Source organism: Tiliqua scincoides, chromosome 3, assembly GCF_035046505.1.
Source record: "Tiliqua scincoides isolate rTilSci1 chromosome 3, rTilSci1.hap2, whole genome shotgun sequence".
NCBI classification, from domain to species: Eukaryota; Metazoa; Chordata; class Lepidosauria; order Squamata; family Scincidae; genus Tiliqua; species Tiliqua scincoides.
Window position 1 is genome coordinate 165465896 of NC_089823.1, and position 24285 is coordinate 165490180.

The 24285-nt window shown below is 43.1% G+C and overlaps 1 protein-coding gene across 1 annotated transcript in view; it reads left to right on the forward strand.

Annotated features, from left to right (window-relative positions):
- The window catches only part of CFAP46 (cilia and flagella associated protein 46), a 113954-nt gene that overhangs the window by 69097 nt on the left and 20572 nt on the right, over positions 1 to 24285 (forward strand). The window contains exons 34-46 of the mRNA XM_066621430.1: positions 4998 to 5096; positions 6395 to 6524; positions 7858 to 8004; positions 9143 to 9343; positions 9555 to 9661; positions 10212 to 10394; positions 12197 to 12332; positions 13852 to 14040; positions 15642 to 15830; positions 16836 to 16970; positions 20222 to 20401; positions 23000 to 23170; positions 23431 to 23528. Of these exons, the coding sequence (XP_066477527.1) occupies positions 4998 to 5096; positions 6395 to 6524; positions 7858 to 8004; positions 9143 to 9343; positions 9555 to 9661; positions 10212 to 10394; positions 12197 to 12332; positions 13852 to 14040; positions 15642 to 15830; positions 16836 to 16970; positions 20222 to 20401; positions 23000 to 23170; positions 23431 to 23528 (1965 nt within the window). The remainder of the gene's footprint in view (positions 1 to 4997; positions 5097 to 6394; positions 6525 to 7857; positions 8005 to 9142; positions 9344 to 9554; positions 9662 to 10211; positions 10395 to 12196; positions 12333 to 13851; positions 14041 to 15641; positions 15831 to 16835; positions 16971 to 20221; positions 20402 to 22999; positions 23171 to 23430; positions 23529 to 24285) is intronic.

A 24285-nucleotide genomic window follows, 5' to 3' on the forward strand; every position in this document is an offset into this window, starting at 1 on the left:
TCCTCAAGATTAAAGAAATTTTGCCACCTGGCTTGTACATTCTTCATCCTTTCCTAATAGCAAGTGATGTAGCACAAAGTCCTCCGATCCATGCATGGAGGACAAAAGTGGCTTGAGCAACTGCGAACGCAGATTGTCAAACCATTTGCAAGTTAGGATCATATGTGGAAGAGATTCAGTGTCCAGAGAGTTGCAACTACACACCCTTGCTTGCACACTCAGGCCTTTGTATCTCCCCCATGTAAAATTAGATGGCATAACATTGCAGTGCGCCAGGGAGAAGGCTCTCCGTTCCTGTGAGTTAAGTAGGAAGTATAAGTAAGCCGGCCGTTTGTCCAGGATTGGAAAAAGCGAAAACCGGAGGGGTGAACAGGTGGTGGATGCAGCTGCAAACAGCTCTTGCCACTCTATATCCTCCAATCAGGTTTTCAATGTTTTAAATGTTAGCTCTGGAGAGAGGGCTCCTAACAGATCTGCTGAGAGACCTATGGCCTGAACCTTTTTGAGAAACAATGACAGGCCTGGGGAGAATGTTGGGTCAGTTAATAAGCCTCTGAGCAGAATGTCCTGCTCAGACGCATAGCAAACCCTTAACCAGAATTTGCAGAAATGGACCCAGGCCATGGTTTCTAGTTTGTACTGGCCCACTTCCAAACATAATGCTGCGTATGGAACACAGCATGGTACAGCAAATATTTTATATAAAAACGATGACTGGATCCTCGCAATTCTGGCACCAAATGCAGACATCCAAATAGGTATTCCATACAAAATTTGGGCTTTAACCTTGGCATTAAAGATTTGCAGGGCAGAAAGGATATAGGAATTGCCCCATGCATAGAAAAAGCGTACAATGGCCTGTGTAGACAGTTTTGCAGCCTGAATCCTCGCCTGCCTGTGTGGGCTCCAAGAAAGTCTATAATACAACAGGATGCCCAAATAATTCCTTGACTTGCCTGATCACTTTGCCATTAAAAGTTCAAAGTTGGGGTTTCCATGATCTACCAAATACCATGATTTTGGACTTTTCATAGTTTAAAGAGAGCTTATTCTGTTCAAAATAGATAAAACTAGATTGAACCAGGCGCCATAAACCGATTCTGGTTCAGGAGAGCAGAACCATATCGTCTGCATAGAGCAGTACAGGATTTTATGGAGCCAAGTTTAGGGCAGTGAGTGTCAACTTTGTGCAAGTGGGTAGCGAAGTCATTGACATACAAATTAAACAGGGTGGGGGCAAGCACACAACCCAGCTTTACTCCCTTGTTCAGGAGAACCTCCCCAGACAGATCACCACGCGAGGACAACTTGGTATGACCAGAGGTGCCAGAATGAAGTCTCTGTATCAAAAAAATCAGTCTTCTATCAAGACCCATTTTAGTCAGCTTGCCCCACAAAATCCCCCAATCCACTGGATCAAATGCACCCTTGAGATCCAAAAAAGCTGTGTATAGGTATAAATTTCACTGTGAGGCATACTTTGTTGCAAGATGAAATAGAATCAGACAGTTATTCAAGGTTGACTTCCCTGCTCAAAACCCAGCCTCTCAGAGCCTATAACATTATTATCTAATAACTAACCTGAAAGCTTGTCAAGCAAGTGTTTGGAGTACAACTTGGCTACCACTGACAAAAGGCTTATTGGTTGAAAATTTTCTTGGAATCTTTTGTCACCTTTTTTTGTGTAGTGGAACCAAAATAATTTTGTCCAGGAGGCAGGCATAATTCCTGACCTGTCCACCAGAATGAACAGATCTGCTAGAAGAGGAACCCACTAATCTGGATCCAACTTAAACAGGTCAGAAGGTAGACTGTCTGGCCCGGCAGCCTTTCCTGCACTGAGGCCGCTAATAAGCTTTTTAATATCTGAGGCTGTTACCGGGGGCCAATCTTGAATGTCCGCTAAGGAGGCATAATCAATGGTTGGTTCTTGAATATTCTCATAAAAAAAATTGATTTAAAATAGGACTCCCACAAAGATGCAGAGATCTGTGAAGGTCCCGTAGGTTTACAAAAAAAAACCCCATAGGTCCCGTAGGTTTACAAAAAAAACCTGAGACCACTCCCCAGAACTGCTTGGAATTTTTTGAGAGAATTGCATTTTAAAGCGCCTTCCAGTGATTCATATTTGAGCGGTGCCGCTTCAAAACTATAGACTCTTTCAGGTGCGACCTCAATGCAAAATAATGAGCTAGTATGGCTGGACACCTAGTTTCTCTAAATTCTCTAAACACAAAAATGCCATTTCAGAAGGGGGAAGGGGTATAATTTTCCAGATCCTCACTCTTGGATATTTTTGAGGTGAAATTGCAAGAAGCTATCTATTTTAACATGAGCCATTTGGATTATTTGTTTGTGATTACAGTATATTTAAAAAAAAACAAACCCCCATACCAGTTACCACAGCAGAGTAACCATGGCCTACATCAGGGGTGCCCAGACCCCAGGCCAGGGGCCACTTGCGGCCTTCGGGGGCTTCCAATCCGACCTGTGGGGAGCCCCCAGTCTCCAGTGAGCCTCTGGCCCTCTGGAAACTTGATGGAGCCTGTGCTGGCCCGATGCAACTGCTCTCAGTGTGAGGATGACTGTTCAGCCTTTCACCTGAGCTGTGGGACAAGGGCTCCCTCCACTACTTGCTGTTTCACATGTGTGATGCAGCAGTGGCAGCAAAGGAAAGGCTGGCCTTTCTTTGTGCAAGGCCTTTTATAGACCTTGAGCTACTGCAAGATTCATTCATATATTCCATCTCTAATATATTCATTTATGTAAATTTATTCAAATTTAAAATGTGAATTCTTTTTTCCCCGGCCCCCAACACAGTGTCAGAGAGATGATGTAGCCCTCTTGCCAAAATGTTTGAACACCCCTGGCCTAGATTGACAGCTGCTCCACTCACACGCAGGAGCTTTTAAAAGGGGGAAATGATAGGAGAATTCTAAGGGGGAGATGATAGCAGGAGATGTAGGGAACCCTTAATGTAATCCAAAAATGCTGCATTACACACACACCACAACAGTTAATACTGTTAATACTGTTAATAATAATAATAATTTTAGCCAAATTGTGGCTCTACCAAACCCTTCTAAAAGCAGTAGCTGAGGTAGCCTTATCTGAAGATAAGGTGGCCAAGTCTGCTTTGGCCTCACTGTAATTCAATTTTTACGTTATGAAGAGGGTACTCATAATGTACAAATGGCTGCTATTGGAAGGAATTTTGCCTCTCCCACATGCATAAGGGGAAGTGCTTGTCTTGTGCAAACCGGCGTATATATGAATCTCACCAGTCATCACAGGACAGTTATCTGTTCCATTTTCATTCACTTTTTAATATAAAGAATTTGTGCCTTTGGTATAAACAGCTCATATATAGATCCATTTTGATTGTTTGTAAAAAAAGTGTCACTCATTGCATAGAATCAGTGAACTGGTGTTCCTGAGGAATAATTGTATGTGGTCTGAAACTAACAAGTGTTCCCTATGTTCTCCTGAACTGTTGCCCCTGGTAAGTACCTCACAGCCCAATCCTATGCATGTCTACACAGAAGTAAGTCCCATTAGAGTCAATGGGATTTACTCCCAGGAAAGTGTGGATAGGATTGGGCTGTCAATCATTTGTATGTGTAATCATTTTAACAGCAAGAAACAAAACAAAGCAATTTCATGTATAAAAGTGTTTTCCGGTGTCTGTGGGGTTCCATTCTGGAACCCCCTGCTGATACCAGAGATGTCCCTTGCCTCCATTGGATCTTCTGAACCCCACAGAGGCTGTGCACTTCTGCCCATGGCCTCTGGGGCTCAGATTGGCAGTTTAGGCCAAAAAAAGACACTTCCAGTTTTTTGGTAAAACTGGAAGTGACATTTTTATGCCTTTAAAAGGCTTTAGGAAGGTTGGGGAAGCCCCACGGGGGGGGGGGGGGCTTTTAAAAGCATAAAAATGTCATTTCATTTCTGCAAAAACTAAAAGTGACCTTTTTTGACCTAAATGGGCAAAAAAAGCCTGCAGAGACCCGCAAAGGCCACAGGTAGACATGCATTATTTCTGCAGGGCTTAGAAGACCCTCTGGAGGCAAAGGGAGTGCTTGCCTCTGGAGCACAGGTGCCCACATCCTGGCCTGGGGGCCATTTGCAGCCTTGGGGCCACTTGCGGCCTTGGGGGCTCCCAATCTGGCCCATGGGGAGCCCCCAGTCTCCAGTGAGCCTCTGGCCCTCCAGAGACTTGCTGGACCCCGTGCTGGCCTGACGCAACTGCTCTCAGCATGAGGACCACTGTTTGACCTCTCACCTGAGCTGTGGGACTAGGGCTTCCTCCACTACTTGCTGTTTCACGTCTGTGATGCAGCAGTGGCAGCGAAGGAAAGGCTGGTCTTGCTTTGTGCAAGGCCTTTTATAGGCCTTGAGCTACTGCAAGACCTTCATTCATTCATATAAGTTCCATCTTACAAGTTTATAAGTTTATATAAGTTTATGTCCATAAATAATAACTTTATTTATGTAAATTTATTCAGATTTGAAATGTAAATTAATTTTTTTTTCTCGGCTCCCAACACAGTGTCAGAGAGATGATGTGGCCCTCTTGCCAAAATGTTTGGACACCCCTGCTCTAGAGGGTGCAGGGAGTGCAAGGGAGCCCTCCTGCATCCACGGTTAAGTGAAACCGTGAATATGGGATCTGCCCCCCTGTACTTACAATCTTGTCACTCCTTTGAAAGCAGGCTTCCATAATTTCCCATTTCTCTTTCCATAATTGTGCAATTTCCATTCTTGTTGAATTTAGAGGTGTTTCCAGGGGCTGTCAGTTTCACTTCTAAACATGAGTTGCCTTTTATTCCAGACATATCTCATGATACATTTCCAGAATGTGCACTGCATGGAACCAATCTCGTTTACAAATGGCTAGGTCCAATCTTGCTTTGGGAATCTGGAAACTTTTCCTGTGAATAAGCATTTGTATTTTTTTAAATAGTACAGATTGTTACTATATCTTTTATTTTTCACAGACTCTCCTGTATATGTTTAGATTTAAAATTGTGTCAAGCAGCATCTTATCATGAGAAAGCAGTGGGTGAAGTATTCATTAATGAAATGGAGCAGGGAAGGTATGCTATTTTGTAGCAAAGTATGTTATTCTATATGTGGCTTTACATATTTAGCTAATGATGGTACATCAGAATCCAAAGCACCATGCACAAAACAGCAGAGAGCATTGAGCTCTTGCAAAAAGATTTAATTTCCACCAATTGGCTGTCAAGCAGGGAAGGGGGGCAAGGGAGGGACTGAATAATATGCAACTTCCTTATACGGAATAAAACTACTGATCCATTCAGTTCAGTGTCATCTACGTGGCTCTCCAGGATCTCAGTCAGGGACATTTCCCAGCTCTGTCTGCAGATACGTGGGACTGAAAGCAAGGCTTTCTGTATGTGAACCATGTGCAGTACCATTGAGCTATGGCTATGCAGCAAACCAGCCTGCTGTTTCCCCTCCTGAACTGCTGAGTCACCAAATTTTAGCATCTTTATTCTGGTGCAGTTTACTTAAAAAAATGAATTAGAACAAGACCTATCAATCATGATTTAGCAGCTTCAGGAAAAAAGAAGTATGGGAAATGGCACCCATGAATAAAGGGCCCAATTGTTTACATAGGTCCCCACCCAATTGGTAGCACACCAAGCTGAATCTGAACAATAACCTGAATAATTCTGTAATAAGAGTAACAATTGTTTTCTTTGAGAGGACCATCATAGTCAGGGTAGAGGCGGGCCCACTAGATTTCAGTGGGATTGTAGGCACTACTACTGTGTCACGTTACCCTGGCCTAATTATTCCTATAGGGCAGTGGTTTTCAAAATGGGATTCTCATTCTAACAAGTGGGTCCTGGTGCTCAGTGTGTGAGAACCACTGCATTAAAGGATAAAGGATTTATTAAAGAATAGGGATTTGGCCTCTTTGGGGGAAGGGAACATTTGTTCCCTTGCCCTGGAGTAAGACACTGTGGGGGCACAGTTGGTCAACTCGATATCACTGCCACAAGTCCACATTGACCCAAGAACGATCAGGCCACTGACCCCCCCATTTCCGGGTCTAATCCACCTTGCCCCCTGCCTCCTCCACTTCCCTCTGACCCTATATACAGCTGGTGGTCCTTCACTGCGCGGAGCTGGCTGCATGTTGTTTCTGGCAGCCATTGGGCTGTGCTCTCTGGCTGAGTCGTGTTTGTGACAGCCAGAAAGCATACCTTGCGTGTTCTGCCAGCATAGTGCCCCCTTAGGACAGGGCCAATAATCGAGCTCAAAAGACACTGGCAAAGTAACTAGCTTCTACCTTTTGAATATGCTTACCCATTACTTTAATAACAATATGTTAATTTTTTTTCCTCTCCTTTATTCGATTCAGGTTTAGGCAAGAGATTACATTTAAAAATGATAATGCCATACAGGATAACCAGAAGGAAAATACATTACTTGATTCTTCAAAGTCAGGAGTTATGGATCAAAGTAAAAAAGTTTTAACTGCAAAAGATAAGGTAACATACATTTATTTTGCCTAATAGTGACAAGGCATTTCAAACAATGTTGCTGCTTTTCTCTGAAGTTTATAGGGACAACATTCAATTAAGTGAAAGGCATGCAGCAAACTAGCAGTAGTGTAGCTGGTGGGGTCACAATGCTAAGATTTGCAGGTGCCTGAATATGCTGTGCCCTCCCCTCTGATCCAGGCAGCTAGAGCTAGAGCATTCCAGGCAGCTACAGCAAAATAGAGGTGTCTCCTTCTAGTGTCCCGCCTCTAGCTATGCTACTGCAAACTAGCTGTGGCCCTTAGCAGCTCGCCTGCTGCTGCAGGTCTGGGTAATCCCAGCTAGTGTGAAGATTACGTGGAACTTCTGTGGAGACATTTGGCGATGATGTCTTCAAACCCACCTATCAGCTGACAAGACCTGCAGCTTGGGATGGACTGAGTGGCTCAAAAAAGGGAGAGTGAGTAGGGATGCAGGATGAAAATGACAGGGCAGAACAGGGGTGGAGACAGAACTCAGATGAGGAAGAGACAGAAGGTAGAAGGGAGAAAAAATAGGCAAATTGGAGGGAAAGAAAGGAGCCAGGAGGTGTGAACTGATGGTTCAGCTGCTGGTACTGCCAGAAGAGCTAAGCAGGAGAATCTGTGGTTTTTTAGATGGGAGACAGAATGCCAGTCTGTGACTAGCTGCAGTACTCATGGCAGGACAGAGTTGCCATTGAGCTAATTAGCCATGCAGTGAAAGAAGAATGGGAGTGTGTGAGAAGGCCAACCGGCAAAAAACAGAGAACAACCTTGATGACCTGTCCAGGCTTGATTTATGATTGCCTACTGAAGCTCAATGGCACACAGCCAGAGAAGATAACCACAGTTCTGTGATTTACAGATTTGTAAAAACCCCATTGAAAAATGACGATTTAGACTAGCCTGCCCATGTAAACAGCCTTGAATGCTGTCTATACAACAGAGAAGGAAGGAAGCAAAGAAGGAAGGGAGGGAGGGAGGGCCGGCATAGGACCAAGTGGAGGCAGCCCTTGTCCCCACAGCTCATGCAAGAGGTTGAACAGTCATCCTCATGCTAAGAGCAGTTTTGGGCCAGCACAGGCTCCAGCAAGTCTCTGGAGGGCCACAGATTCATTGGAAACTGGGGGCTCCCCGCGGGCCGGATTGGGAGTCCCTGAGGGCCGCAAGTGGCCTGCAGGCCAGGGTTTGGGCACCCCTGTCCTATGTTATAGAGTTTGAAAGAGCTTTTATATACTGCATTAACATTATAATTACACTTTACCAAATTGTAGTGCATTTTTTTTTAAGATGAGTAATTTCTAAGATGAATTACTTTACAGATTCTGGAAGTAAATGCCATGTCTGGTAAAGGACTAAGTGGCATTTCTTTCCCATACCTGTGGATGAACAAAGCTGAAGTCCTAATCCAACTGTGTTTGTATCAACCAGCAAGGCTTCTACTTGCAGAAGCACACCAAGCAATGCAGGTAATGTGATTAGAACTTTTCTAGCCATATAACATGATTCAGCCCCTTTTTGATTGTCCATCAGCTGCAGGAGACTCCTGGAAGCCCATTATGCATGCCACCTACATTCACATCTAACTCACGTGAGCAAAAACTGTGCCACACTATTCCACAAGGGGCACAACACTGTCTATTAGGTACTGACATAAATAAAAGAACACCCCCCCACCTACAAGCTTTTCTATTTTGAACATTGTATTGAATTTTCTTCTGAAAGCCATCACTGAAAGAGATTTTGTTAAAAGTTGAAACCTTCAGTCTTATTAAAGTTTATTGTATTGCACTCTAATTAAGTGGGTGCTTAGCTCACAGAAACAGCTCTTGCCAAATTCAGTAGTTCTCTAAAATTCCTCAGTCCATCAGCATCCATGGTTTGTATTAGGTTAATGCAAATTTTGCATGTTTGCAAAGAGTTGAGTTTGTGTGAAAATTTTCCCCAATTTGTTTTAGCTCCAAATTACATTCTCCAAAACATAAAGGCACTAAAAGACTCAGGGTGCAATCCAGCCCCCAGCGCAAATCCTTTGCACCGGCTTAATGGTGTCGTGAAAGTGCCATCAAGTACCACTTTCATACCACTATTCATGCAGGGAAGCTGGCACACGGATGTGCACTGGCCTCCAGAGGCCAATGCAAGTCCCACGCGCCAGCACAAGAGGTAAGCCCTTGCTGGCTGAGTTGGGTTGGTGTGGGGGTCAGTGGGGGGTCGGAAAGGAGGCATTTCCAGGCAGGGAGACAGTGGGCAGTGGACGGGTCTGTGGGTGGGCAGTTCCTGCCGGATCCTTATGCCGGATCCTATTCCTGGTCCCACGTAGCCCAGGGCAGCTCCAGGCTACTCAAATCTGTGCCATCTCTTGAGGTGGCACAGCTCTGAGTAGCCCTTTTGGGGCTGCTGCTGCTGTTACCTGGGCTAAGGGGAAGGAATTGCCCCAGGCTGAGCTGCAACTGGCCCCTACCCTGCCTGTTGCCGGCCTGCCTGCTTCAGGGCCGATTAGGCTTGGGCTGTTAAATTCTCAACTAATTTAAAACATGGTAGAATATAAAAGCTATCTTTTTGTTTTATTTGAAAATGTCTTCTTTTTTTCTTCTTTTCTTTTAGGAAATGAATGACCCATGTGCTGTATCACAATGCCTTTATCTTCTAGCTGTGCTAGCTAATTTGGAGAAAAATCACAGGCAGTCTAAGGTACTGATTGAGAAGGCACAACTGATAGGAGGAAGTGAGCATTTCTGGCACTGCAGCACTTTGTGTCTCACTGATGCAATTTTGGGGCGAGACAAGGAAGAAGAGGATAAAATGGTAAGAAAGTAATCTGGATATTTACCTCATTGAAATCTTTAAGAAAGATAATGTCAGTATCGATTATGCAGTGAATATATCTGTAATGATATTTTTTTCATTGACGCTATCTTTGTAAACTTTTCCTATCTAATAACAGATTTCTGTTGTGAAATAGCATAAATATCCAGGCGGCAATATTTTTAACAATTCTGTTTTTTCATAGCTACAGTCTTGCCAATTTCTTCAAAAAACAGTAAATGTCTTGAGACAATTAATGATGGAAAAGCCTAACAGAGAATCTGAGCTGCGTGTTATAATTGCAAGTCTTGAAGCCAGGTAATAAACTGCATAATAAAACATGATTGTAACTTTTAGAATCTATTTTTATTAAATAATTGATTCTATAAACTGCAGCATTGTGCTTTCCCCTGTTTCATTATTCATTCATTCATTTATTTATTTTCTTTAGGGACTCTCAACAGAAAAGTTCTCAAAGCCGTTTACATAGCAAAAAGAATTAAACAATGGCTCCCTGTCCCAAATTGGCTCAGTCAGGAAATAGTCACAAGGAAGATACCAACAGCTCCTTGCAGGGATGCTATACCTGAAAAGATTAGGGACAATTACTCTTGCCCTGCTTAATATAAGAGAGCCACCACAGTTATACACATTGCAGGCATACACATTAATGCAAAGCTAAAGTTTTGTAGTCAAATATAAAATCACAATTGGTAAGAATTTCTGGATTTTTAAATTAATTGCACATTCTTCAGAGAAAATCTAAAACAAGTGAAGAAAATAATGCAGTAAAACACCATACTTAACCAGGCATTTGATATATTTTTGAGAAGTTTCTCTAGTGCTATCAGTATTCTCTTCTGTCCAGGAAAGCATATATACAGATACGCTTTGCCAAGGAGTTCATCAGTACCTATCACCATTTTACTGAGTTATCAGAAATGCTTCGAGAGGCGTATGATAAATTAATTCACATAGAGAAGGACTTCCTTTGCTACCAATATAAAGACTGCAGTGCTGAGGCTGTGATGGCACGTGCAAATATTCACAGGTAAGCTCACAGTATTTCTAGAGCCTGTATTATAAGTAAAGACCTGAATCCAAAGGACTGCTTTTTAGATCCCTCTGTGGCCTTTTGGTTAAACAGTGGGATTTTAAACTTTTCCGCTTTTCAGCAAAACCCATGTCACATCGCAAACTACTTTTGCAACTGCATTCAGTTTCAACTTCAGAATCCTTTTGCATTGCAGAAGGAGAGGATGTTGTTTAACTCATTTTTGCCTGGCTCACATTTGTACACATTTGGTCCCTGTTGCGTATATGCAACATTGGGCAGAAATGGTTTAAGAAATAGTGGTTAAGAGTCGGGCAGCCCAGTCCTGAAGCCGGTGGCTCCGCCATGTGCAACGGCGCCAAAATGGCTATTGCTGCATCCAGCGACACTGCTGAGGCCACTGGAGGTCTCTTCATGGGAGGCCCCAAGCCCCACAATGGGGCTTCTCAAGTCTGCGCTGGCTATTTACTGGCGCAGACCTGAGTGATTCCAAATTGTACTTTTCAGCCCGTCATGCAGGATAGGATACAGCAGAGCAGAGCTCTGCTGGTCCACCCCCTCCTGAGCCGGGACAGTGTCCTACTACCATAAATCAGCTGATAATGATGTATGAAGTGGCACAGAAAATGGGCATGGAGGAGGAGGGACAGAGCATGGGAGAGGAACCAGGGGCAGGGGAGGGAGGATGGATACAGTGGCAGTCACACACACCAGATATTATCCCCTCTTTCCAAAACCTCCTTGTCCCTTTTACCTCCTCAGACATACTGTACCAAAATGACTGGCATATGTCTGGCAGTGTTTTTCAAACTGTGGGTCAGGACCCACTAGGTGGGTCGTGAGCCAATTTCAGGTGGGTCCCCATTCATTTCAATATTTTATTTTAGTATATTAAACTTGATGTTACCATGGTATATAACCAGTGGTGTCACTAGGGTTCGTGTCACCCGGTGCGGGATGCCAGCGCGACACCCCCCCATGCAGTGGGCGGGGCCCCAGATGGTGGGCATGGTGATGTACCATCACTCCGCCCCCACTGTTTTTCTGGCTGTACCTTTTGATAGAACACATTCTGCATGAAATTACGCATTGATTGATATATAACATGATGGTATTATTCCTCCAAACTGATTTTAGTGATTTAGGTCACTAGTAGTGTCACCCCTCTCCCAGGGTGTCAACTTACTAACACCTTATTGCAGCAGTTATCAAACTTTTAGCACTGGGACCCACTTTTTAGAATGACAATCTGTCCAAGACCCACCATAAGTGATGTCGTGGTGGAAGTGGCATCATCAGGCAAATTAAAATAAATAAGTATAAATAATTAAAGTAAAACAATTACTGTAAATAAGCAGAAGCCAGCCCTGGTCCACCAAGTGAATTTCCTCTGTAGCCTGCCTGCAATAACACCTCTAGCTCCAAAATCAGTAAGGTTTTCAGCCCTACCCAGTGCCCAGTTCACTTTAAGAACTTCTGTTTAAACCAGATCACTGTCAGGATCCACCTGGCTTTGCAAGTCTCAAAAATGTTCACCTTCTCAGCTGAAGCCTCTGTTTTGATCTTTGGTCACTTCTGGTGATGACATCACTTCCAGTGGGTCATGAGAGATTCTCATTCTAAAAAGTGGGCCCCGGTGCTAATTGAGTGAGAACCACTGGTCTGATGAGACTCATATGTATGCGGAGATAAAAAAAAATGTTTTTTACTTTTTTCCCATTTGTTTATTTTCTTCTGATCCATCACATCATCAAGTACTACCATTTTTTGTGTGAAGTCTTATGTTACTTTTCTTACAGAATACTAGGTAAACATACAACACATGCTGTAGACACGCAGACTCATTACTTAGATGCATACAGATTAGCTCAAGAAGCAGTATCACAAATGGAAGAGGTTTTTCGACACATTAATAGCTTACTTCCAGTTAGCGAGGTAAGTTTCAAGTGACACTTATGTTACAGTGAATGTCCCAAATATGGAGATTGTTAGCAATCAAAGGGGTATGCTGAAAATCCCTCACAAATTCGGTGAATGAATGAAAATATAGAGGTAGACCACTGAATGTGGACTATCACAGAATGGTCACTGTCATCATCCACTACTATTAGTCATTCTGAACATTCATCAGTTACATGTGAGTTTGTGAACAGTTCTTTATAACTGTCAAGGTACCTTCACATGTTATAAGTATTTCTGTAAAAATAGACATCTTCCTGGCACACCATATGAGTTCTCCCCATCCCCATTCCAACGTAAATATTATTTCTAGCAGATGAGTATTCCACAGTGCATGAGGGTAGCTGATCCCTCTTGTCAAGGCCAAGAGCAAGCAAGGCAGCAATTGAAAAGGCAGCAGAGTGTGGGCTTTTCTATTCTTTAGTCCAGGGATGTCAAATTGGTTTACTATAGTGGACCAATTGGCATTCATGACAGTCCTGAGGGCCGGAAATGACATCATTAGCAGGGCAGGAGGTCTGGTCTAGAGGGTAGAGCCTCCATTTGCCTGAAGATTAACATCCACAAGGTCGCCAGTTCGAGGCCACCGGCACCGTGCGACCTTGAAGCAGCTGGCAAGCTGCAGCTGAGCTGTTCCATCTGCTCGGAGCGTGGGAGGATGGAGGCCAGAATGTTAAACCAGATCGGAGTGTAACACCTTGAATGTGGTGGTTCTTGAAAGAGAGAACCTTCTTTCAATTTGTAAAAATCCCTGCGTGGATTTAATAAGCCTGCCTATGTAAACCGCCTTGAATAAAGTCTTGAATAAAGACCAATAAAGGCGGTATATAAATACTGTATATTATTATATTATTATTATTATCATTAACCAGGAAGTGATGTCATTAAGCAGATGATGGCCAGAAATAAGCACTTTGTTCTCACCCAAGAACTCACTAACTGTAAATGAAAGAAGAGAAAATGTGCAAATCTTGATCATATTTTCAAGATATGGGAGAACTAATTATCACGTGGGTCGCCCTTTCAGAGAAGTGCCACTTCTACCACAGTATCACTCAGCAGCTGAGAGGTGCTCTGTGAAATGATGATTTAGAAGCATCGCTGCTGAATAATTGGACTCTCCCAGCTCTTCAGCAGTGTTTTCCTCTTTCTTCCCTCTTGGTCTGCTCCTTCCCCTATTCCCTCTTAGGGCCTTGGCAGAAGCAGAGCTGCTGAAAGAGCCCACTTATCACAGGGGCTGGATAAAAAGTTCCTGGGGGGGGGGAGAGGGGGTGCACCTGGCCTGTAAACCTTATGGTCACCCCTGCTGTAGTCCCCTGTTTCTAGTCCTCATGTCCTTCACCATTTGCATTTACACATCAGTGCTATTCAACCAGTCTAAATGCTATGCATTCTTTCTGTAAGTGCCTAATAGCCACACTCTTCTAATTGCTTGAGATCAACTGTGATTGTGGAAAACTGAATATAGCATAACTATCTTTTTTTAAAATTTCAGACTAGAAATATTAACATTCCATTGATGAGAAAACTTGCTAGCATGAAGTTGACTCTCATAGAAATTATTTTGGATATTTTTATTCTTGTCAATGCGGAGAAAAAAGCAAAAGAAGCAGGAGCAGACAATATTGAACAAATTATTGAGGCATTTGTACGGTTTACACCTGATGCTGCTTCTGTAGAGCAGGTATGTGTTTAACAGCCAATCCTATTGAACTGCCCTGCTTGGTGGGGCAGATCCTATCCCCTCAGGCATCAGCCTCCATGCCTCCTCCCATTGTGGGGCAGAAGGCTTTTGAAGGGGAATTCCCCTCCAAAGTTTCCTGCTCTGCCCCCCCAACTGGATACAGTGCATGCCTTTTCAATGCCACTGCACCAGTGGAAGAGAAGGATAGTACTGGACTGTAAGTGTGGTCCTGTGGTTTACTTGTTTTAGCAAATGGCAAACCTTTGGCAAACCTTTCTTGTCTGTTGTAGAAGTTGGAGTCAAGATAGTAACTATTATGAAAAAGCTGATCATGTATATTAGTAGCTCAGGGTGCAATCCTAACCCCCTTATGTCAGTGTTTTCCAGCCCTGACATAAGGGCAATGCAGCTCTGAGGTAAGGGAACAAACATTCCCTTACTTTGAGGAGGCCTCCGTGAGTGACACCCAACTGCAGGATGCAGCACATGTCCCATTGGCACCACTATGCCAGTGGTGGAAAGCACTGACATAAGGGGTTAGGACTGTGCCCTCAGTGTGTTTTGAATATCTCTTTCTCAGAGGAAATTGCACTTAGTCCAAAAATGTAACTGTGCACTTGAATATGGTTCATCTTTTGCTGAGTTTATGCAAGAGACTTATTTGTTTTAATTGTAAACTATGGGTTCATGGGATCTCCCATTCTGTAATGGCCAGTACAGGGGCAAACTGGGGAGAAAGAAAGAATGGGGAATCATTTTGCCCTTTGTTGATAGCTTCCCACATAATGATGGATTGTACAGGGGACCCCTGTATCCACGAATTTCTTATCTGCAGTTTCACTTATCCATGGATCCATGGGGCCTCCCATGACCCCTCTGGAGGCTCTTCTGAACCCTGCAGTCACCACACGCATCTGCCTGTGGCCTCTGTGAGCCTCAGAATGACAATTACAAGGTTTTAAAAAATCATTTCCAGCTTCTAGCAAAACCAGAAGTGATGTTTTTATGCCTTTAAGGGCATTATGAAGGCTGGGGAAGACTCCAAAGGGCGGGTGCATCCCCTGTGTCCATGGATTCAGGAATTCACAGAGGGTTCCGGAACAGGACCCACACAAATAAGCCTGTACTCTCAATTTTTAACATTTGCAGTGCATTGATAACGAGGTTGAACAGTTAAACAGTGGTTTCCTAGAGTGGTTTGTTTGAAGTCCACCATTGTCCTGATTCAGTTTTTTTTTCTTTCCCATATTTTTACTCTGATCATAATCTCATCAGAATTTAGTGTAATTGGAGAAATACATAGTCTCTCCCCATTTTTACTTAACCAAGCCTGTTAAAGTTGACACATTCAGACCTATATGCAAGCTTTGGGGACTTAGGGGACTTTGAAGTCTAAGGGCAGAATCCTAACCAGGTCTGCTCAGAAGTAAGTCCTATTTTGTTCAATAGGGCTTACTCTCAGGAAAGTGTGATTAGGATTGCAGCCTTAATACCTAATTTCTAAAGCATACAGATGTGTGTATATTAGCACAGGTGTATAATATATTTTACAGTACATTTTAAAGCACTGATTTGATTTTCTGTTTTCTGAATTCTACCAGGCATGGATAACTCTTGGCCATACTATCGGTCATAATGCCCAGGCCCAGCTAACAAGTCTACAGAGTCTTTATACAGGTTGTCCTGATATCAGAGCCAAGTATCTCTATCTCACTGGAAGATGTTTGCTTTTACTTGCTGATCAAATGAGTCCCTTTCCTTCAGAAATACTTTGGAGTGAAAGTGCAGTGGTATGGAATACATTTACTAGATGTAATGAACCCTCTGAAGGAAGAGAGGGATAAATGGCTTTTTTCTGCTTTTTATTTCCAAGTGTTTGAGTGGGATTTTGTTTGGTGTTTTGTGATTCTGTGTGATCATGCCTCTTTTCTCTTTTCAATATTGCAGACCGGTGGCCCTTCCTCTCTGCATCCTTACCAAAAACACTTGTTCATGCCCTTGTCCTCTCTTGCCTTGACTATGTTACCCTCTCCACCTTGGTCTTCCATTGCATGGTGAAAAACCCTGTTGCTTTCCCATCACAGTAGCCATTGTCCTGAGATGCTTCCCTGAGATTCCGTTGCAGAAATGCAACATGGCAGAAGCCTCCAACAGTGGCAGACCTCCCCAGCCCCGCACCCCAGGGCAAAGGCCCGCGCTGGTGCCCCTACAGGATGCTGCCCCCCCCCTGCGTACAAATCGCCCCCACTTACCTGGAGCATATGGTGCATCACATGACTCCAAGATGCATCGGGGAAGCCTCCTGAAGGAACGTTCCCCAAAGCTTTAAACTGTGCTTCCTGTAAACTGGAAGCACAGTTTCCAACCTTGCTGGGAGTCTCAGAGAGGCTTCCACGGGGTCCTAAAGCTGCACGAGGCTCTGCGCCTGGGACATTTGCCCCATCAAATGAATTGGAGGTCAACCGCTGGCCTCCAAGTCATTTTATGCATTGCATATAATCATGCCTTTCCCAGAATAATAGATCCTGGCCATCCCTTCTGCTAAGATTGGCATGCATCAGCTGGTTGGATATCCAATCTCCCCCAACCAGCTCAAGGGACACATAGGTGGTCAGGCAGTCCTAAACCATCCATTCAGACTGACCCATGATATCCGCCCTAGGCTTTATAAGGTCACACACCTTATATGTATGTGTAATCAGCCTTGCATGCAAACTTGGGTCAGGATATATGTTTTTAAACAATGAATTACATTTTGACTGTACAAATTCTTATTTTATTTTGGAAATTGACAGGCTAAACCTTGCACTGAGAAATCCCCTTCACCAGAAGCAGAAGAAAAAAGTGAGGAAATCAAAGTACCAACCAACAGTTTACCACTTACTAAAAAACAGCTTAATGAGTTCAAGAGGAAAGCAAGTGAATTAAAGGTATGTTTATATAAAAACTTTTTCTTTTTTAAAAATGTGATTTTTAAGATAAGACTTAGCAGGTTACTATTGTAAATTTGGACAATGATGATGAGTGTTGAGGAACAATGTTCCACAATCTGTTGTATATTTTGTCTGCTAACTACAGGTCCAACCTTGTTATACATGGAAATTTTATACAAATTTGACTCAACACAAATGGCCACTACAAATGAGAAGGAATCTGCTGATCCCTGGAGAAGGGGAAAAATGTACCCCTTTAAAATGCTTTTCTTACCATTGTAGAGATTTTTATCTTAACATAATGAGAAGGGCCCTTTAAATTAAAGGAAAACAGTCCTTTACAATAGTTAGAGATAGGGCAGCCAGCTGACAAGCCATCAGTCATTCTCTCCAAGCTACCCTCTCCCTTCCTCCTGAACATGTTAAAGAAAGATCCTTTCTAAGTGCCTGGGGAGAGGCTGATTGTTCTCTTAATGACTCTATCTTAACACCACAAAGGTCAGCAAGGCTGTTTTTAAATCACCTGAGCAATAGGACTTTGTTTTTTAAATTGATTTGCTGTAGTGTGATTTTTGCCATTCATTCCAGTTCTAGGAACAGAACCCATGCGACTAACTCAACCTATATTTAATGAAACGTGAGAATGTTAATAAAAGCAAGGAAATAGTGCAGAACTTAAATAGGCTGTGAAAGAAAAGTTGTGAAAAAGCTAAAACTTTGGGGTGCACATATCTTTACTATTTTACTTTTCTTTTTCTTTTGAAGGTAAAAAAAAGAAATACTTGGTTGAAAAAATGGAATGCAAGGTTCAAAGACCGTTTTTGCAGTCTCCACATTCTTTGCTGTTCATTGGTTTCTTTTTGCATTTACAAAATGTTCTGCTTCAGAGTTTTCTGTGTCTAAATAATATTACCACCAAAAAATTAATGGGTGGTCCAATCCTATGTCAGACTGGGCTGCCGGCCAGAGTACAGTTCCTCTGTCACAAAATGGCTGGCAACAGTGTGCGGAAGGCCCTGTTGATGGCCATTTTGGGAGCCCTCTCACAAGAAAAGGCAGCACTCCTCATCCATTGCTGGACCCCGCCACAGCCACCAGAGCAGCTAAAGCCAGTAGGGACAAGGAGAGGACAAAACTGGGCGGAAGTGGGGAGGAATGGTGGCAGGGAGGGTGCAGGAGGGGATGAATCTGGCACTGATGGCACATACTGGATCCTATTCCCTCCATCGGAAGCCTCCCCACCTCTTTTTCCTCCTCGGACTTCACCAGCTACAGAGCTGGCACTGGTCCTGGAGACCTTTAGAGCAGAGGTGTAAGATTTAAATCTCCTTTCCCCTCCAAAGCCTCCTGATCGCCCCACTGGATATAGTGTGCTCCTTTTCAGCACAGCTGCTGCATAAGAAACTATTTGACAATCAAATTCTAAATCAACCATAGGGCCAGTTCACAGAGAGTAGTAACTGGGCACTGAAGCACATTTGTTAAGAAAATAGTAAAAGATTTCTGTGACCCCCCCCCCCAAAGTAACTATAGAGGTGGTTACTAACTATTCTGTGCCTAATTCATTGTTCTGTTTCACTACTCTTGCTGGGGGTAATATTCTACCATGCCTCTGTATCATATATTATAATATCATTCAATAATGTCCAGAGTAGGAAGAGCCATAGATCAGTAGTAGAGCATGTACTTTGCATCCAGAAGTTCCCAGATACCGTCCCTGGCATTTCAGGGTCTGTCAGGGAAAGACTCCTTTTGAAACCTTGGAGAGTTGCTACCCATTTATGTAGATGATACTGATGGCCCAGTCCTAAGTTGTCTACTGCCAGCAGGATTGGTGTGCACAGTCGCAAATGTGCTGTAAGGCATGTTGCAGCAGCATGGAGGATTGTGGCACCTGCAGACAAGCCTACAATGGCCTGCCAGCACCGGTCAGAGACCAATACCTGCCGGAGCAGGAAGGCTTACACTAGGAGAAGGGGAACAATGTCCCCTTCTCTTAGGGAGATCTCCAACAGCCTCTCCTTCCACACTAGATGCAGTGGAAGCTATTTTGAAATTGCTGCATCATGGGAGGATTGGTTAGGATCGGGCTGCAGATTAAATGGACCAATAGTCTCACTATAATGCAGCTTTGCATGTTTATGTGTTCCTAATGTGAGGACTTAACAGAATTACCCACACTCAAAGGAAGCTGCCCTTTGCATCTCTACATGAAACAGTTCTCTGAGATTTCCTCCTTCCAATCAGGAGGCATTCCTATAGCGGTGACTCAGATAAAGCCTCCCTGAGAATGTAAACTGGCTCTGTACTCCCGCTTCGATCTGTGTGATGAATTTGGCTCCAAAAATGAGTTGCTGTTAGAGATAGAAAAAGAAGTATTAAATTTTATCATTAAAAATGTTAACTTATTACTGTCTTCCATGGCAGTGATACTCAATGTTATGTTGGTGGTGTCATTATGTAGTTTAAGCCAGTGGTTCTCAAACTGTGTGTCCAGGACCCACAAGTGGGTCATGACCAATTTTTGTTGGGTTGCGACAGGGCAGATTAGGCTATGTGCATCAAGGGTTAAACAAACTGCTACTGGGGGGAGCACTGCAATCCAATCACACCCCCTTACATTTATAAATTGGGCAGTGGTTCCCAAACTTTTAAAAATGGCATTCTATCAGGACCCACCTAGGTTTTACTTTACCAGCTGCTTGAGCCTCTGTTTTTATCCTTTTTACTATGGTGGAGGTGGCTCCTTCTGGAGCATTTGTTGAGTTTCACATTCATCAGATTGGAACCATTCTGGTGGTCTTGCATTCCCCTTCACTTGACCTTTGATAAGAGCTGAGGCACAGTCACTGATTCTCATGTAAATGTACATGTGGCTCAGTTTTACTTTTTCTAAAGTTCAATATATTTTCCTTCTCATCTGGGGGAGGGGCTTCCTTCTTGTTTGTTGGAGGCTGCGTTCATAGGATCAGAACCATTCTGGTAATGTTGTTTTCCCCTCAGCCTGCAAAGTGAACAGAGGCATGTTTCCTTACTTGTGAGTAAATGCACATTTGCTGCTCCCATTTCAGTTTTCATAGGGCTCAATACATTTTTCTTGTCAGCTATCAGCTTTGCAACCCACCAAAAATTGGGTAGTGACCCACTGGTGGATCCCAACTCACAGTTTGGGAACCACTGCTCTAAAAAGTTTGAGAATCACTGGTAAGCAATACTGAATACAAAAGATTGTAATTTTTATTATACAGAGGAGACAGACTTGGGCCCAGAAATACCTATATCAGTCAAACGAGGTTTTGCTGCAGTGCATTAACTTTGCACTTAATAATAACATGGTTGATGTCCTCGCTTCTGCTAGTTTGGAAATGGTGGAGTTCTTTGGACGAACTGATCCAGTTTCAGCAAGCCAGTTCTTGGCCCTTCATCAGGTAAGACAACACCTGCTTTGACTAATTCTATAGAATAATAATCTAGGAATTAATTCTAGGTAAAATGTATAACCAACATTTTTCTTTGGGGTCAAACCCTCCCATTTATTTATTATCACCATTGTTATTTTAGGAATTAATGCATCTAAATATGTAATACATGTAAATGTGTAAGAAGCTTCATTAAGGCCTAGATCATCCATGCTAGCAAGCTTCTGACGATGGTTAGATGATTGGGAGAATGTCATGTGTTCATTTGCTCCTTCAATCCTCATTGACGCAAATCCCACTTCTTTCCTGGTTAGCATTAACAATGATTAGTTTTTTGTCTACATTCACCCTAACTGTCGTTCATAGTAACAGTTCATAGGGCAGGAGGTCTGGTCTAGAGGGTAGAGCCTCCGTTAGCCCGAAGATAACATTGGAAGGTCGCCAGTTCGAGGCCACCGGCAGCTCCATGAATGGCAAGGCCTTGAAGCAGCTGACAAGCCGAGCTGAGTTATTCCACCTGCTCTTTGGTGTGAGTGAAGAAGTGAGCTGCTTGTCAACCTGCTTGGGAGGCAACTGGAGTACAGAAGTGATACCAGACCAGAAAGATCCATCTGAAATGTTTTCTAGTTCTTGCAAGACAGAACCTTTCTATGATTGTAAAAATCCCCTCAAGGGATTTAGAAACAGCCTTCCTATGTAAACCACCTTGAATAAAGTCAGAGGAGTAATCCGATGACCAGAAAGGCGGCATATAAATACCCAGTTTATTATTGTTGTTGTTGTTATTAACTATGATTAACTTTAACCAGGATTTGTAAACTGCTTCTTGCTCTGTTTCAATCCCTAGTTTAAAAGTTAACCATGGCTAATATTATTATTAGTAATATTACACCATCACCAGCAGTGCTGTCATTTGCACTGAACAATGTGTAGTAACGCATTGGGGTTGGTGAGACCAAGTGCTTAGCCATGAAATCCACTTGGTGGCTTGAACTAGTCAGTCTCTCTCTGAGCCTAAGATACCTCACAGGGTTGTTGTGAGGATCCAGTCCAGAGTGCGATGTATGTCATACTAAACTTCTTAGAGCAGCAGTTTTCAAACTTCAAAAAGTCTCTGGAGTCTTTTCCACTCCTAACAATAGTCTTGTGGACCCCCTACCCCTCCCCTGGCTCTGAGGAACACACAAAAAAAATGCTGTCTTAGAGGAAAATAGGATAAGTAGCTAACTAATCAACCAGGGAGTGAGGGGCAAATCTGTGTAGACACAGATTTCCTCACAGTGATTGGGAAATTGCCGGTGTGACTTATGCATCATGCCTTCATAACAACTTGTAGACACATTGTTTTTGTGTGTTTTGTGTGTATGAGATTAATGGTTACTATTGACTGAGAAATTTTATGATTTCTGTGGAGCATTCTCACATTATTTTCAGTGCTTCTTACATATTGGTCAGATTCAGATTTAATACACAAAACTTTGTTTCTCTGACTTTTAAACTTTTCAGAGAAAAGGGTTTTGTTCCAGTCATCCTAAAAGTCCTCTTTGGAAATTCTACACTCTACTGATTAACTCTTCCAACATAAATTACAATAATTGAAGTACCCAAATGCCTGGCCTTTATATAACTGAAATAAGCTCTTACAGCAGTGATTCCCAAACTGGTGGGTCGTGACCCACTAGCCTGGGAAGCAGCTGTGTCTGCCCCTTTAAGGGGTGGAGGGAATGGCAGTGACAGTATCCCCAGGATGCTGCTGGGGACGGGGGATGGGGTTCCACTTAGCTAGCGCTGGCTTCTGGAAGGGGTGCGGCGAGCCCCAGGGACACCTCCACAGGGTTCAACAAGCCTCTAGTAGCTGAAAATCATGATCGGAACCCACTTCCATTTTTCTATCATGAAACTGGAAGTTGTTTCCAATCATGATTTTCAGTTTACCAGAGGCTTGGGGAGCCCTGCAGGGGTGTCCGCAGGGCTTCCTGCACCTCCCAGGGACAGGCGCTAGCTAAGGTAAGTGGAACCCCCATCCCTGTCAGCGGCGCAATCCTGGGGATTGTGTTGCTGCCATTCCCTCTGCCCCTGCAACTACTTACATGGTTTGCAACTCCCTGGAAGGAGTTTGGGAACCACTCACAATATGCTTGGACTATTTATTTTATTTGATATGATTGTCACCTTAGCCTGCTGCCTTCTCAAGTGCTTGACTCTTCCACAGTCTTTCCTAGCCACTTATTTGTACCATTCCCTTCCCATGACCAGAGCAACTGAGACAATTGTAACCAGTGACCCTTTTTCATGTCCACCCCTTGTTCCCATCAATGTTAAAATATCTCAGCAGCCAATCACTGGTGGGGCTTCACCACAAGAGAAGATCCATTAGCTCGCAAGATATGTATTTAACTGGGCATGGAAAATGCTCTCTTCTTACTGCCACAAATGGCTTTTTTTCCTACTTCTTAAAGAATATTTTGTTTTTTAATCTGATTGTTACCTTGACCTCTGTATGACAGCAGTCTATGTGCTACTTCACTTTGTTTTTGTTGATTGAATTTTGAGTAATATTCTGCTTTAAAACATTTACCAAAGTTGTCTCATATTAAAATGTTACAGAGCTGTGCAGCATCAATGATGATGAAAAACATCCTGTTAGCAGCAACACAAAACACCAGCAGTTCGCAACTGGCAGCAATGTTGCACCTGAAGCACCATCTAGAACAAAAAGGAGATGCCACCAGTTGTCTTCTCAAAAATGTGGAGCAGAGATTAGCTGCTATCTCAAAGGTAATTGAAATATTTTATTCTGATGTTTTTATCTGTTGTATGTTTATGTTCTGCTGTACACTGCTTTGGGTTGTAGAAAAGTGGTCTAGAAATCTTTTGAAATAAATGAATATGCATTGTCCACTGAAATGTATTTTTACAAATAAGATTGTTATATCTCTAGCAATGCTGCTGTTGCACTTTGTGCTAAAAAAACCATAGAAAATACATTTTAAAATATTCTGAAAAGTAATTCTCTATTATAATTTTTTTTTGTATAGGCCTGGGGAAACCTCTACATTTCTACACAACACTTTAATATCATGAATGAATTGCCACCAAATTTTCATGTAATCATTCTCCAACATTCGGAAGACAGGTATGAATATCGTGTCTCTACATTTTACCATGTATGTTTGACAGATCTTTGGCATGGATCAGATATAATGTACATATCTTTATGAACCATATAAAATTAGTAATTTAGGGGTGTTGGGTTACTTCGGTTTTTGCATTATTTTCAGTGATGCATGGGGCAACTTAATCCTCGCTCAGCTTCATCCTTGCTCATTCGCGTGCTTGCCCAGGCAATAGCCATGGCAAACATGCCATAAAGTACACTGTGGTGACCAAGAGGGGGAAGGTGCTAGTGAGGAAGCCAACACTAGACGATACTGGTCCTCCATGGCATTGGGATGATAAAGAGGAGTGCCGGGCAGTAAGTAAACTGTAGCTTGGCAACAAAGCCTTTCTGGGTGGGGGAAGGGCAAGAAGGCAGGGATGGGGCAAAACATGGCGAAGGAGGGCAGGACAGAGGGCAAGGATGGTGGCAGAGACTGCCGCCAGATCTTATTCCCCTTTCTTAGCCCTGAAACCTGACACAGGCCTCCTCTGAGTAGACCCATTAGGGCCAGCAGGGCTCTAAACAGGGTAAGGGAACTGACATTTCCTTACTCTGAAGGGACTTCCAGCTGCTTCCCTGGCCACCCAGGATGTACTGGCAGCTGTTTCAGCACCACTGTATCGTGGCATGTAGGCCAGGGATAGTATTGGGCCACAAGTCTATCAGCTGATTAGAAGGCAATAATTATTTAAGAAGAAATGTACTATAGAAAAAGGCCTGCAAGTTCAAACTA